This window comes from Alosa pseudoharengus, unplaced genomic scaffold (genome assembly GCF_046254945.1).
Source record: "Alosa pseudoharengus isolate Yale_2024_CS ecotype anadromous, Long Island Sound unplaced genomic scaffold, YU_APseudo_1.1 YU_APseudo_1.1_scf_10, whole genome shotgun sequence".
Lineage (NCBI taxonomy): Eukaryota > Metazoa > Chordata > Actinopteri > Clupeiformes > Clupeidae > Alosa > Alosa pseudoharengus.
Window position 1 is genome coordinate 7,304,399 of NW_027468565.1, and position 16,823 is coordinate 7,321,221.

The 16,823-nt window shown below is 39.9% G+C and overlaps 1 protein-coding gene across 1 annotated transcript; it reads left to right on the top strand.

Annotated features, from left to right (window-relative positions):
* Positions 1-1,607: 1,607 nt before the first annotated feature.
* On the top strand, positions 1,608-12,459 carry gnrhr4 (gonadotropin releasing hormone receptor 4). Its single transcript, XM_076272595.1, has 3 exons — positions 1,608-2,111; positions 11,523-11,724; positions 11,960-12,459. Exons 1-3 carry the CDS (start codon positions 1,608-1,610, stop codon positions 12,457-12,459), a joined length of 1,206 nt encoding a protein of 401 aa, XP_076128710.1.
* The last annotated feature ends 4,364 nt before the right edge of the window (positions 12,460-16,823 follow it).

Consider the following 16,823-nt stretch of genomic DNA (forward strand, 5'->3'; position numbering starts at 1 on the left):
CATAAACATAACACAAACAATCAAGAATTTCTCAGAATTATGAACAGGCAAGATGGAGGTGGGGTTGTATAAAATGAATTTTACATGTGAAATCTATGAACTAATCATGTTTTGGTACTTGTTGTCTAGCAGATACCAGTGAGAATTGAGTGTGGATAATGCAATTTAGTGAGACAGTTAGAATCATATAGGCCTTTCAGCGTGATTTATTTTTGTGGAAAAAATGTGCTGGACTGGGCGGTGGTCATATTTTGTACCGATCTGCGGTACATCTAGTTATTATTATTATTAAGAGCGAGAGAGACCTGGCTAACACCAACATAAAGTGAGTTACAGTAAATGAAGCAGAGCAAACAAGAAAGAGAAGATAATCATAAGGCTAAAACTGAGATGCTTGCAACTCATCTCTGCAGTGTCTTCTTAGACATCAGGTCACTCTGCCTAAGCCAATTAGCCTACGTTATCATGTTGAAGCCCACTCCACATTAGGCTACTCATTTTAGCTATTAACTCTGATTATCAATTGACAAGGGGTCATTACGCCTTCATTCATCATTACGGGCTAAGGCCACATCATGACCACATCATGCTAAGAGGGATGAGAAAGAGAGAGCAGTCAGTCGTGGGTTGTGTAGGGGGGCGTGTGACGTTCTCTGACGTTCAAGGGTAGACTACTTAGATGAGGGATCGGATATTTGAGCTGAAAGAGTTAGGCTACATCCTTGCTGCACCTTGCTTTACCTGTAGTGGCACAGTGATCGAATCGAATATGCAACTGCGTTTTGAAGATTTTCGTTTCTTTTACTTTTGTTGTTGTTCTTGTTGATCGATTGGATAGCCTACTTTAACACGGATTATTACATAAACATGAAATTGTCTACACTCTACAGGACACACGACAATGGTAGGCTATAGACTGTTTGATCTATTTGGCAAGTTTCAACTAGGTATCTTATATTTTCCGTATAGTTTGCTAAACTATTTTAACAAGTATACTTCAGAGATGAGTTGCCTACAAGCATCTCAGTTTAGCCTACATGAATTCAGCTATAGCATGTTGAGATTTTGTGTAGTGATGGACTTGTCTCGCATCTCAATCAGTTTCACATGCCATCATGCTGTATCGTCGATTGAATTGCCCATTTACAGTCAATGTTTTCCGGACTGGCAGGAAAGAGTGTTGTTCTCGGAAATATCCAGCGTGAGATCTAGCTCTTATGCTATTTGAATCGTATGTCTCATGGAGTTGCAATGTAATAGGCAAAAATATTATATGATGGGGTATGGGGTATAATTTAGTATGCGTCTAGTGTGATTTTAGCCTAGTCAGTATTGTGAACGTCGATTGATACATTATCAAGGCTTCATCTTAAAAGTCAAACAAATACAAATTCCATATAAATATTCAATATCTGTGCTCATTCTCATTTTCTATTTCTATAGATGGTTTATAACCCCTCACAGATGTCGGAAAATATGTCTTCAAAAAGTGACATTCATTTTTAGTCGAATAAACGAGCTCTTGCTCGAATGGAGACGGATCTTCCAACACTTCTGTCACCTTCACATCAGATATGAATGACAATTGTACTAACATCTCCACAGTCATGTTTGACCAGCTTGTGCAGAACACAAGCTGCGAATCCCCGCTGTGCAACAGAAGCGCAGTGGCAGATCACTTTCTCCGGTTGCCTACTTTTTCCACTGCAGCCAAAATCAGAGTGATAACTACCTTTACTTTGTGCGCGGTGTCGGCAGTCTGTAATCTCGCCGTGCTGTGGGAGGCTAGTACCAACAACAAGCGGAGGTCTCATGTCCGAATCCTCATTATAAATCTTACTGTGGCGGATCTGCTGGTGACATTCATCGTGATGCCTGTCGACGCAGTGTGGAACATCACTGTCCAGTGGCTGGCTGGGGACGTGGCCTGTCGGTTCCTCATGTTCATGAAACTTGTCGCGATGTACTCCTGCGCCTTTGTCACTGTTGTCATCAGCCTCGACCGACAATCTGCCATCCTGAACCCACTGGCTATCAGTGAGGCCAAGAGGAAGAACAAAATCATGTTGATCATTGCGTGGACCATGAGTGTGATTCTGTCTATCCCACAGGTAAGGGAGAATAAAGATTCGTGTTCTTCTCCTCACTACCATGGGCATGTGGACTTTTGATTTCACATTGAAAACACTCCAATCCTTGTTTCAAGTTGGGTCACGGAGAATAAACTATAATTATGTCCAGAGAGAACTGTATTAGGCACTTGTAAAAAAGGCATTTTTTCTTATTTATGTCAATCAAACAGCTATCTGATACAGGCACTGATGATTTACTTCTTTGCTAACATTTTTGCTTGAATCTCAACTCTCAAATCTCTTTAATTCATAGCAGATATTTCCTGTAATTGATTATAAATGTCTGATATAAGTATAGTGTACTCAAGGGTGTTTTAAGATTCCTGTGGAGATAATTGAGCAGGGATATGAAATGTATGCAGAGATTACACATATTCACATCTGAATGTTAAAGGCTATGGAGATTTATGGAGATATTATGCATTACCACTGTTTTTTTATCATGGCCGCTGATACGCACAGCGTAGTCATATAGGATTTGTCAAAGTTTTTTGTCCTTTTCCCCTTCTCTTTTTATTTTTTGGTCAGCAGTTCCAGTAAGTCAGTTGTAAACCAGTGGCACACAAATTTCCACAAGGTTCATTATATTTTACTTGCTACATCACTAGCACATTATTTAGACACACATCCAATTCTGTTCTTTGTTGGACACTACATGTACAACTGACATATTTCACCATCTCACTCTTGTTTGTTCCAATATCATCTGATAAATAGCCTATACTAAAGATATATACATTTTTTAAGTTTAAATTTGACATGCTGAATTACAGTCTTTGGACGCACAAGCATGGGTGAACCCAGACAAACCTGTTAGCAAATTAGAAATGGCTCTGAAAGTCCGTCTGGAAAGGATAGGATCCCATTGACGCCCAAAACCCAGGATCCAATCACAGTTGTTTATCCGACATGGGGAGGGTTTTATACGATGACAGATAGAGCTGTGCACCACCAATGGCTGCGCTGATGGTGACCTGGTTAATCAGATATGTACGTGTAAACAACTGCATTTAAGAAAGACATGTTTGCTACAATTCTGAAATGATTTGGTAAGAGTTTAATGCAGTTTAATTTCACTGCTGGTAATGCCCTGGAAGTCGTAAGTCAATGAAACCTTTACAGACTCACTCTCAATTGACATATGAGAAGCAGTAAATGGCTATGGATGGACACCAAATGAAATTCTGTCCATAGGGGGCTTTGCAGCTGACACAAATCAGTAGTTGCTTGGACCCCATGCATTATCGCTGTTTGTGGATGTATTTACACTTATTGTTAGGATAGAGCAGTGTTTCTCAAACTTTTTCAGACCAAGGACCACTTGAAAAAACGGAGTGTCTGTTTACACCCCTGGTACGAATAGCCTTGGCCACATAGCTGAGCTATTCACACCTGTGACATAACAACAAAAAGATGTTGCTCACGTGCACAAAAAACATGGCGGACATTCGTTTTTTCGTCAGCAGAAAGTGAAGAATTCTGAAAGGTTTTGGCACTACTATCTGTTCAGATTAAGTTTTAGATTGAAAAGTTGTGTTTTATTTTCATACTCTTGGTTCAGTGAACACATACAACCGTCAGTTTGTTAGTTAACAGAAATTTCATGAATATGATGAGGCCTATAAACTATAAGGCTATAACTATAACATATTGTAACGTCGGCGCAAAAGACAGTGTTCGCGTTATCCCGCGCAGGGGATCCTGGGATACGAGAGCGAACATTTGGGGGGTTTATGTCGTTATTTCTCCTTAGTTTTGAGTGTAATGTTAGCGTCTTTATTGTAACATGTTTCCCTTTTAGTTTTCCCTCGTGTGTGATCCTTTTTGTGTGGGGGGCTGCGACCTCCCCTGTTGGTGTAGTGTGTGTGTCTTCTTGACCTGCCCTGTGTGCATTGTGTTGTGTCTGTGTACCTGCTCTCGTTCTCAGCAATTAAACCTTTTGATTGGACAACTGTGTGGGTCGCTATCAAATCGTTACATTGGTGTCAGAAGCGACTTTCGGACATGGCCTCCACTCAGCGAGAGAAGCTGGGAGCGGGAGACCTCACCACTGGGTGGAGGCCCACGCAAGAGGATCCAGAGAGATCCCCTTGTAAGGGTTGCTAAGGAGCTTGAGGCCTTCTATCGTTACTGCCGCCGGAGGAGAGGAGCTGTCGCCAGGACCTGCCTACTGCCATGGGAGGAGATCTGGCCGGAAGAAGCGGTCGCGGAGAAGACGACGCTGGCCTGGGCGCTGACTCCACGGCGAGCCGCGACGCGTGAGCAGAGCCGAGGGAGTGCGACGAGGCAGAGGTTCCTAGACGATGGACAGTTGGCGGAGCCAGTGAGGGCAGCGAACTCACGACGGTGGGGCAGCTTCGACAGAAAGGCCATCTGAACTTTAAAACTTTTGGGTGCGTGTGAGAGGCACCGTGCTGTGTGGGCGCCCGTTCTAGTTGGCCTATTGGCCGGCGCCTTTTGAAAAAAGTTTTTGTGTGGAGTTCGATAGCACGGCCATCTCGGGGGTCGTGCCTTCGCCGAGGCCGCGAAGGAGTGGAACGGGCCGGGAGCAGAGCAGGACGGCTCTGCGAGATGGCAACACGAGGAGGGACGCCGAAGACGGTAGCTGCAGCAGGAGAGCTCAGCGCAGTCCGGTTGCTGCGGAGTCGGTGCCTGTCTGTCCTGGTCGGCGACTCGACGGAGCGGAGTGGCGTTGGTGCAGCTTCATCTGACCCCCCTCGAACCCGAACTGAACTGAGTGGCGGGCGACGCGCGCCGACGTTAGCATGTGGCTACCTCGTGGGCATTGCCGAGGACGGCAATGGCTTGTTGGGGGAGCTGTGTAACGTCGGCGCAAAAGACAGTGTTCGCGTTCTCCTGCGCAGGGGATCCTGGGATACAAGAGCGAACATTTGGGGGGTTTATGTCGTTATTTCTCCTTAGTTTTGAGTGTAATGTTAGCGTCTTTATTGTAACATGTTTCCCTTTTAGTTTTCCCTCGTGTGTGATCCTTTTTGTGTGGGGGGCTGCGACCTCCCCTGTTGGTGTAGTGTGTGTGTCTTCTTGACCTGCCCTGTGTGCATTGTGTTGTGTCTGTGTACCTGCTCTCGTTCTCAGCAAATAAACCTTTTGATTGGACAACTGTGTGGGTCGCTATCAAATCGTTACAATATATTCCATGTACTTGTGGAAGAGGATAGTGCAGTGGTCACAGACATGGGATAACATATGAGAGACGGGTTCGATTCCTGTGTGATGCGTTTTGGCAGAGTGAAATGTGCATGTGTACCAACGTCTCTGGAGAGAAGGCGGCAATTTGAAGAAGAAATCGGTTCTCAAACAGAAGTTTTGATTGCAACGATTAGCTAGTTCATGCATCAGGGTGTAAATAGCATACAGTACTATATACACTAGGGTGCGAATAGCATCCCCTTCTATCTATACACTGATGCAAACAGCATACCTTATTTAGAGTGTCTATTACACAGTTGAGTTATTCACACCCTGTTACGAATTCTATTCCAGAATAAATCACAGGGGTGCAAATAGCATACACTGATATTTGTACCAGACAGGGTATTACTAGATTGCTGTGTGCACCGGGGTACGAATAGCATACACTGATATTTGTAAAAGATGGGGTACTAATAGAACACATTACTGTGTGCACCGGGGTACGAATAGCATACATTGATATTTGTATCAGACGGGGTACTAATAGGACACATTGCTGTGTGCACCGGGGTACGAATAGAATTCACTTATAATTGCACCAGGGTACGAATAGCATACACTGCTAATTGTACCAGGGGTGCAAATAGCCTTACCCATAAAAAAAACCTCACGGACCACCTAGCTAAAAAAAAAAAGAGTAGACGTACTTCAACAGTATATTATAATAGGCCTACTCACCTTGCTTATTGTGTCAGAGGATTCATATGATTTATACTGGCGTAGCTTACATAGGCATGTTGCAGAACTGTTTGAATTTACATACAAGTTGGTTCAATATTGCAAACAACTCATCTAGATATTATATTTTACCACATCTGCTCGCGGACCACTTGGGATAGCTTGCGGACCACTAGTGGTCCCCGGACCACACTTTGAGAAACACTGAGATAGAGTATACTATGTTTAGTATTGTTTTCAAACATATTCTTGCATTCATCTTCTAATTCTACATGTTAAAGGAGAATTCCGGTGTGATATTGACCTAAAGTGTATTGAAACATGATGCCGAGTGTGAACGTATGTCTCATAGCCCATCTCGGCTTGTCCCCTGCACTCCAAAATCTGGCGCTAGTTAGCCGATGCTACCAACAGCTTTTTCAATTGTGGTGCTTCGGCATCGGGCTAGCCATGCAAATAAATCACTGTTTTACACCATTTACGAGGCTCAATGTATCTCCACACTTCATTGGTAGACTTCCGAGGGCCCTGACATTTAAAACGAGACATTGAGAACTTTGAAAAAGCACTGGTAGTTTACTTACAAGACGATTTATACAGACAGTATCTTCACGAAGTTTAGCGTTTGCAGCCATCTTGAATTTAGTCACGATAAGTCGAGCGACGAGTAAGAATGAACAGGTATGATAAGGGATCAGATTCCAAAAATAATTCAGTGGAAATGCATGGATTCCAGTTTCTTCCAGTAGCAGCAACTGGAATCCATGCATTCGTCGTCGCTCGACTTATCGTGACTAAATTCAAGATGGCTGCAAACGCTAAACTTCGTGAAGATACTGTCTGTATAAATCGTCTAAGATATAAAGCGCCAGATTTTGGAGTGCAGGGGACAAGCCGAGATGGGCTATGAGACATACGTTCACACTCGGTATCATGTTTCAATACACTTTAGGTCAATATCACACCGGAATTCTCCTTTAATTCCAGAACCTACATCTAAGAACTGCACCTGTTTCTTCTAAAAGGAAATGCGTAGGACATATTGAACAGATAAAATAGACCGCACATTACTGAAACACAGGGAAAGAGACACAGACGCACAAACACATAAACACGCACACATGCACACAGACACACACAGACACACAGAGGCACATATATACACACATGTGTGACTTTTTAGTGAATATCATTGGTTAAGTGTGGCTTTAGAAAATATTTCGGTAACACTTTATAATAACTACACACAATTCATCATTTATTAAGCCTTTGTTACTTATTAGTTAATAGTTTGTTCATCATTTGTAATTTCTTGTTCATACATAATTTATCATCAGTACAGCTTTTGTTCACACAATTATAAATGGTTTGTTCATAGTAAATAAACCTAATAAGTAATGAAACAACCACTTATAATGAAATCATTTTCTTATTATAAACCAGTTGCAAACTATTAAATGCTTTGTTCATCATTTGTAAAGCATTGTTCCTATGTTAATTGTTCCACCCTGAAGGGACTTATTTTCCTAATAATGACTGGCATTCTATACATTATCCCGCTTATTACACAGCTACTTGCCCAAACGAAATAATAAACTCCCCACAATATGACTTTAGCCTACATAGCCTAGCCTATTTGTTACCATTCATCGTGGCATTTGCTGAGAAACAAATAGTTTGCAACAACACACGCTGAACTTGAATAAAACATTCTTTAGAACACAGCTGATCAACCGTCTGCTTTCACTTTTGAATGAAGTTCCAGTCCTTGCGTAGTGATAAAAGACGTATCAGAAGCACAAAACCCGTTGCCATTGACAGCAGTAATTATATGTTTGCAGCGGTAATTACATGAAAATATTTTACCGTAGAATTTGGGAAATCCCATTCAAGCCAATGGAGCGTTGTACTTGCCTTGTGAAGAGCCGTGTATTAAACATATTTAAGATATAGGCTTATTTACTATGAACAAACTATTTATAACTGTGAACAAATGCTTTACTGATGATAAATTAGAAATTACTAATGATGAACAAACCATTAAATAATAAGTAACAAAGGCTTAATAAATGATGAATTGTGTGTAGTTATTATAAAGTGTTACCAATATTTCTTAACAAAATTGTCCCAACAGTCATTGAGTTAACAAAGGGAGAGCATGGAACACTCGTGATCTACAGTGCAAGGTGTATAGGGGATGGACAGAAATAGGGAAGCCTGCTTTATGTTCTAGTACATGTGGTCATATTATTTTAGAATTATCTGTTGAGTTCTGGGCATGTGCCATCAATTCAGATTTATTAATCGATGTTGGCAGGTGATTTGTCCTGCACACTTGTTCTCTTCAAGTTATTGTATACTGAGGACATCCTGTAATTAACCTTTGGATGTCACTGATAGTGTCTAATCGTTATGTTTTAAATTATGTCCATAACAGAAAGCATTGCATTATAAGGAACAAAAATGAAATGGGTGGGATTTTAAACATTATTGTGCAATGGGAGACTGTCAAAAAGTATATATACATGGAAACATCCCAAACATATAGCCAATTATTTTTTATATCTGAGATTTGTGCATTCTTCATGTACAACACCAAATCAGAAAAAGTTGGGACGTTGTGTAAAATGCAAATGAAAACAGAATGTGATAATATACAAGTCTTGTGAACCCATATTTAGCAGCAAAAAGGACATAGACAACATATCAAATGTTGAAAATGAAAATGTTGACTATTTCATGGACAATATATGATAATTTTCCATTTCATGTTAGCAACATGTTTCAAAAAAAGTTGGGACAGGGAATGTTTACCACTGTGCTGCTTCACCTCTTCATTTAACACAATTCTGTAAATGTTTAGGAACTGAGAAGACCAGTTGCTAGAGTTTTGAGAATTAAATGTTATCCCATTGCTGCCCGATATTCCATTCCATGATGGACCTAATTTGACAGGTCTGGACTGCAGATAGGCCATTTTAGCACCTGGTCTCTTCCTCTATGGAGAAATACTGTTTAAATATGTAAATATTGGCATTGTTCTCCTGAATATTCAAGGTCTTCCCTGGAAAAAAGCATTGCCTGGATGGCAGTATGTTGCTGAAAACCTGTATACATCATTCCGAATTGATTGTGCCCTGCCAGATGTGCAAAATGCCCATGCTGTAGGAACTAATGCACCTCTACACCGTCATAGATGTTGGGTTTCGAATTGAGGACCAAAACAAGTTGGAGTTGGATGCTTAGATGTCTTATCCTCTTTAGCCCAGATGAGTCCATGTTTTCCAAAAAGAATGGCCATCCAATTTATTTTTTAGCTCTTTCCCTTGTTCGCAAAGATTTCTCTGGATTTTCTGAATGTTTTAATAATATTATGTTCTATAGATGATGAACTCCCCAAATACTTCACAATTTCATGTTAAGAAGCATTCAAATTACATTGTTTCATTGTGCACAGAGGTTTATGCAGAGGGATGAATACCCCTACTGTACATCTTAAGAGACCCTGCCTCTCTGGGATGCTCTTTTTCACCCAATCGTGTTGCCAGTTACTCTAATTAGTTGTGAAACATTCCTCCTTTTGTTTTCTTTATCATTACACATCTTTTCCAGCATTTTGTTAGCACTTTTCTGAAACTTGTTGCTGGTATCAAATTCAAAATTAACATATTTTTTCCATGAAATGGTCAAATTTGTCATTTTAAACATTTGATATGTTGTCTATGTCCTTTTTGCAACTAAATATGAGTTCAAGATATTTGCAGATTCCACTTTATGGAGTCTATGCACTTGTAGGAATTGAGACATGTTTTTAAAATGTGTGGCTCAGAAATGAGTGGGTGATAAGATAGTCATGACTGCTGCATTATTACATTCTGATTTTATTCACATTTTACACATTTTACACAACTTTTTCTGATTTGGGGTAGACTAAATCGAAGTATTGTGTATCTCTCTTCTATACATTACACATGTTGGTTTTTAACATAAATGCTGTCGGGAAATCTTCCTTATGTGTTCGTAAATAGAGAACAGGAGTGTAGAAGGCATCTTTTCATGATTATGATCATACTAGGAGCAGTCTCCTTTTACGACTACCAATATTCCTTTCAAAGTAGCCTTTTTGAAAAAAAAAATAGAATAGGCCTACTGAAGAACTGCACTTCCAGAGGCTAGATATGTGTTTTTATATTGTTGTATTTATGTTACATTTCACATGGATTTATTTGGCAGCTGATTTACAAGTAAGTCAAAGGCTGCACCTTTAACTGTCAAATGACTTTATTGCCATTGCTGTTTATTGCCATTGCTGTTATTTTTCTTATTTGTATTCATATATGGTTGAACATTGCATCTCTAATTAGTGGATCTGTTCACAGTCATTTTTATCTCTCTGATGGGATGACCCAGTGACTCCTATGAGCTATATTACCCAGAGGGATGCAAATGCAACTGTGACATCCATGATTCACTCTCAGTCTCTTGTCAGAAACACAATTGTCACAGTAATACCGCCCTGGTAATCATGCTCATGCTGATGTCTGTTCTCATCAACAAAGAGTGAGTACTGCATAGCTGACCTGACAGTGCTCACACATACTCGGAGAGCAGAACCTTAAAATAGCAATGACTTGTGTGCTAGTGCTCTTTCTGTAAAAACACATTAATAATCATCTACTGCCAATTGCGTTTTTATGGAGAGCCAAAATGACCTTGGTGTACATGTATTTACTAGGGCTGTCAAAATAACTGATTGATTTCGATTCATTAATTTGAGATAAAATAACTGATTAAAAAAATTAGTGCAGATTAATCAATTCTGTATGACCTTTGCCCCCGAGCCGTTCTAGTCAGTAAAAATTAGACTGTAAAATGAAGAAGAGAGAAGAAAACGTGCTGCCTGGATCATTGATTGGAACATTTACTTTTAAAAAACAACCTGATGGTGTTGATAAAAAATAAAGTGTTGAAAATAAAGTCCTCTGCAATGTCTGCAGCAAGGAATTTGCATATCACCGGAGTTCATCAACTCTATAGTTGCACATCAATGCAAAGAAATAAGTGTTGACATTGAGGGGAGTGTTAATTTATTTTCATTGTGTCCCCTAGGTTATATCTGTGGCCTGAAATGCCTTGTATGTGAAAAAAAACTTCTTCCCGAAGCACTTTATTTTGAATTTATTTGAATTTGAAGCACTTTGAATTTATTTCCTCAGCATATTAGGTCATATCATAGATTATTATGGCAATTATTTGAACAGTGAAAATAATAATAAAAGAGTTTTTGAACTTTAATGTCACTAATACTGATTATTCAATGATTCATTTGAATTTAAATATTTAAAATAGCCCTAGTATTTACCATCCTAAATGCTTTCATTTAGTTTCATGCACTTTATGGAGTCTATGCACTTGTAGGAATTGAGACATGTTTTTAAAATGTGTGGCTCAGAAATTAGTGGGTGATAAGATAGTCATGACTGCTGTGTTTCCCAACAGATGTTCATCTTTCACAGCGTCACCATCACCTTCCCGGCAAACTTCACACAGTGTACAACCCGGGGCAGCTTCCTCCAACACTGGGAGGAAACTCTCTACAACATGTTCACGTTTGTGTGTCTCTTCCTCCTTCCCCTGGTCATCATGATTGTCTGCTACACACGCATCCTGCGGGAAATATGGCGAATAGCAAAAGGAAACAGTAAGTTAAAGCTACATCAGGGTGGAATAAAAAATGGAATCAATTAGTTACAGCATGGTATGCTTACAGTAATGATACAAAAGCACCTCTTAAATGGTTAATTTATGTGACAGTGCTTCAGTGCCTTTTCAATTTTCACGTTCATTTAGTGAATTATAAAATATAATATCTGGGAGGTGATTACAGTGCTGAAATATGAAAAAAATATTATTTAATTTCACTGTTTCCTCTTTAGTGTCCTCCAAAGAGGTTCATCTCCGGCGTTCCAACAACTACATCCCAAAGGCGCGCATGAGAGCGTTAAAGATGAGCATTGTCATCGTGACCTCTTTCATCGTCTGCTGGACGCCGTACTATCTACTGGGCCTGTGGTACTGGTTCTTCCCTGACGACTTGGAGGAGACCGTGTCCCACTCAATGACTCACATCCTCTTCATATTTGGGCTATTCAACGCTTGCCTGGACCCGATCACATACGGCTTGTTCACAATCCACTTCCGCAAGAGACTGAAGCGATATTGCCATGAAGCGGTGGTGCTGAATGAGTCTGATAACAACTCAATGATGACCGGCTCGTTTAAGTGCTCACCATCGCCTTTCCGCATGAAGAAGCTCGCTCAGAACAGTCAGACTGGCAGCCGACCTCAGAGCATAGAGCGTCAACAGTGCAAGACGCAGGAACCACCTAACAATTGTTTAAATGCAGACACAGACCTAGGAGATCCAAACTGTTGAAGTCCAGTGAGTAGGATATGATGAATGCGACCTTGGCCCTCTCGTTTGAGGAGAAACAATCTCCGTGAATATTTTCATACATATTTAGTGTTGTGTCCTAGACTGTGGAAAATGGAATAACTGGGATAAACTGAGTATGATCAAATTGTCCAAATTGACTATTGTTATTCAAAATGGATCAGGCTGCTTTTTGTAAAAAAGAGAATGTAAGCATTGCTACTGTTGTCGTTAGTGTCAGTATGCTTCAAGCATGGACGGATTATGAACTTCCAGGCCCCTCGGCCCAGATGTATTAAGAGCCCCCCACTAATTGTCGCATATGTGGGAGGGGGGGGGGGGGGTTTGGGGGTCCTCCCCCAGAAATTGTTTAAATTGTTTGATGTGATTTCCTGTATTCTGGTGCATTTTGGGGATGGCCAATACTAAATTCAATCAGATTCATAGCCTATATCCTGATTGGTTGATATTGAGGCAATGATTCCATGCAATGGCTTGGGCTTCAGGGCCCCGTGACCCCTTCCATCCCTGGCTTCAAGGGGTTTCCTGTCGTGATGTGCAGGGGCCAAGTTTCAACTTCAAGTTTCCGTCCACCTTCAGCGTTATAGCTTGCACACTCTCAGACGGTAGTTCCTGTCAAGCACTTCATTTGTACATTTGCACAAGTCCAAGTAAAATAAAAAAACAAGGGGAAAAATCAATCTTTCCTCTAACTCCTGAAGAACAGCTGCACTTTTGTGACCCCAACGTATATAGCACATAAAATGCCAACACCTCCACTGACTACTTCAAATCAGAATATATTTCCTGTGGCTGCGAGCATGCAAGCAAGATGCAAACGTTTGGTGCATTAGTGATGCAAATGAATGCAAACAATTCATAGAGGAATTCCTTTATGTTTACTGGCAGCACTACATTTCCGCCGTCTCATCTCCCTATCTCCGGAGTTCAGGATTCGAGGGACACATTAACATTATTGACAGATTAACAGATTAACTGGCAATTCGCCTACCTCACTTTAAGTCCCTGTGGGGATGCATAACAATGCTGCATATTTTCAGATATAATTATAGCATATAATGTTATGTCTTGGTATTTAATGTTATTTCTTGGGTACAGTTTTGAGAATAGTGCGATCCTATTCTAAAATGAATCTTTCATTGTTGGTTTATTTGTTTTTCTGTGTATGGCATCTCAGGAAAGGTATTGCACATTTTCAGAGCAGTGAGATCTTGTTGGCAACTGTAATATTATTGCTGTACCGTAAAAAAACAGAGGTTCAGGTATGTTAGCTGTTGTAAAAGTCAGTATGATGTTCTTACAAGTGGCAACCTCTATCAGTGCAGAGTCTTGGTGTGGGTGAAGGTCTTAGTGCTATTTCTCTATCTGTGAGCTGTGCCTCGTACAAATTCACTGTAGCCACACTCCTGTGTTTTGTTCCTTCGGCGTTGCACAGAACAGATGTCCAGTGGCGAGGAAGCCTTGGCTGCAAAAAATGATAAAAACCTGTTGGTGTACGTGAGGGGATAGAGTGAGAGTCCTTAATGTCCTCAATTCCTTTATCTCAAGATCTCTCTGCTGTTTTTTTGCTCTGTCCTCTCTCTCCCCTCACAGCCTATTCGGTCCATTCTATTCAACACTTAGATAGATATGCTTGAAAAAAACACTGGACATCAGATGCATCTTCAGTCTCCAGGCATAAGAAATATAATATATATTTGGATTTGACACGTCTATTTTTGTGTTTCACAAATTTGATATATTTTGATGTATGTTAGTATATTATTGATGCCGCATGTTACTGAACAAAGTTATCTGTAAATTGTAGAGCTAATTTATGTAATTGTATTATTGTATATGAACAAGTTTGAGGCTATACAGTATATATGCATGACATTCATTGTGACTTTACTGACTGTGTGAAATCACTTGATTTATTCCAAGTGATCTGTGCTTTTAAGTATTTTTTATTTGAGTTATTAAATTGTATTTTATCCAAAACGAATGATGCCATGCTAAATACATTAAATGCTGCTATAAGGGGATATAAACATAAGAAAAGCTGTCCCTTCTGTGTGTCTCACATAAAGCACAATGTGCACCATATATGACCCGATCTGGCAAAATTAGTCGGAAGTCGCATGTGATACAGGCTGATTATTTCAAAAAACATTGAAAATATAGATTTGGTGCTATATTAAAGAAGAGGTATTTTTTAAAAATAAATGTCCTTTACTTTCATAGTCAAGAATGTAAAGTTACAAAAATGATGCATCAAGTGATCATCCTACCTGCCTGTAACCTGTAACTTCAAATGTGATTTTCTCCGTTTTTCAATTAGAAAAAGATGGCGGGAGGCCATCATTCAAAATTCTGTATCTTGACAACAATTCAAGATATGATTTTGACCATCATTTTAAAGCTTATGTGTCCTCCTTCTATTGCAAATGTCAAACTTGAACTTTGGGTTACTGTGGCTCATTTTGCCAGATCGGGTCGATATGGATTTTGAAAGAAAAAAACATTGTATGTGAAATGTCAGATCAATCTGCCCTGTCAAGCGATCCATTATGATTAGAGTGGCACAACTTGGTTCCTTCATCTCACAGCTTGCTTATGCATTTTAAAGCTACATGGTATCAATATTATCTTAAGTAATTTTATTTACAAATGTATGCTCTTGATTGCAATTCTTATAAAGAGACACATTCAGATTCACGAGAATCATCGTGACAGTCTTATTTTTCTGTGGATATGTGTATGTGAGGTTGTGTGACTGATATGTAATGCTGGTCATTATATTTTATTTGCCCTGATATTTGCTCAGAATATCTGACTGAGCAGAAGGTGACTGAACTCAGCAGATGTAGTCTACACCATCTCTCCACTGTAGCTGCCCAGGCTTAGTGTAAACAGATGAATGCTGCTGCTAGAATGTTGAATATAGTTATATTTGTGTATGTGGCAGATCAATACTCTTAGCTCCCCTAGGGGGCAATCTCTTTTTCTGCTGGGTATGCCATTTGTCATATAATTGCCATGAATACCTGAAAGTGCCCTGAAGTAGTGTTAATTTCGTCAGACGAGACGAGAGGAAATATGTTCGTCAACAACCTTTTTTTTCATGACTAAGACGAGACGATGACGAGACGGCAGTAATGTCCTGAAACACTGACTAAGACTATCTTAAGATGCATTATTGTTGACAAAAAAAGACGAGACTAAAATGTTTTGCATGAAATAAAAACTAAGATAAAATCTCTCTTCATTTTCGTCTACAAAATGAGAAGAGAGAATATCTAGCTGTTACGTTTTCAAAATATTCCGAATGAGTTTATACTTCCTGTAGGCTAGTCTACGTGCTGTTGCTGCAACCCTGTGGCTGCAACACGAAACTACATGGAACAAGAACACTGGAGATTTCTGCCAGAGTTAACAAGCTAACTACTTAAGCTTTATGCCACAATGCTACATACCCAGAAGTTGAAGCTTCTCTCATACAAATTAACATCTCCCAGAATGTCCATACGATAATGTTCACTATTGTAGCACAACTATTTAACTAGTTAGACTGATGATGCAAAGTTTGCTAGCAAGTAAGCTAATATGGAAAGTTCGCTAGCAAGTTAGCTATGGCTAAGATGGAGAGTCTGTTTGGGGAATGTGTTGTGTTTGGGCGCATATCGCCATCTAGCGAGGCGGAGTAAAACATTAATACTTTGGCCTACGACAGTGTTTGTCAAACTTTATCAGTTTCAGGACCACTTAACTAACCCTAGCTAAAAAAAAAAAAGATTAGACCTAATTCAACAGTAGCCTATAATTACTCTACACAATAGGCCTACTCACTGAACCACCTTGCTTATTGTCTTTGCACTTTGCTTATTGTGTGGATTCATACTGTATGATTTAAACTGGCATATCTTACATAGACAGTGTTGCAGAACTGTTTTTACATACAAGTTGGTTCAATATTGCAAACAACTCATCTATATTATATTTTACCACGTCTGCTCGCGGACCACTTGGGATAGCTTGCGGACCACCAGTGATCCCCGGACCACACTTTGAGAAACACTGGTCTACGAATATGACAGTGGTCCAGTCAAATCTTTTACTGTCTATGGTCAAATCCCAGTCGAGCTATAACTGTAGCTCGACTTACCTGTGCATGTAAACATACTGACTGACAAAAAATCAGAATGAGTAATTATAACAGACGAGTAGCCCTGTGGACACACAATATTGTTGGAAAATTGAGATGTGTGAAACACTATTTGACTCAAATGGTAATCAGAAATAATTTGTTATAAAATGAGTTGTGTGAAAAATGTGTTGACTAAAACTGACTAAGACTAAGATACCTT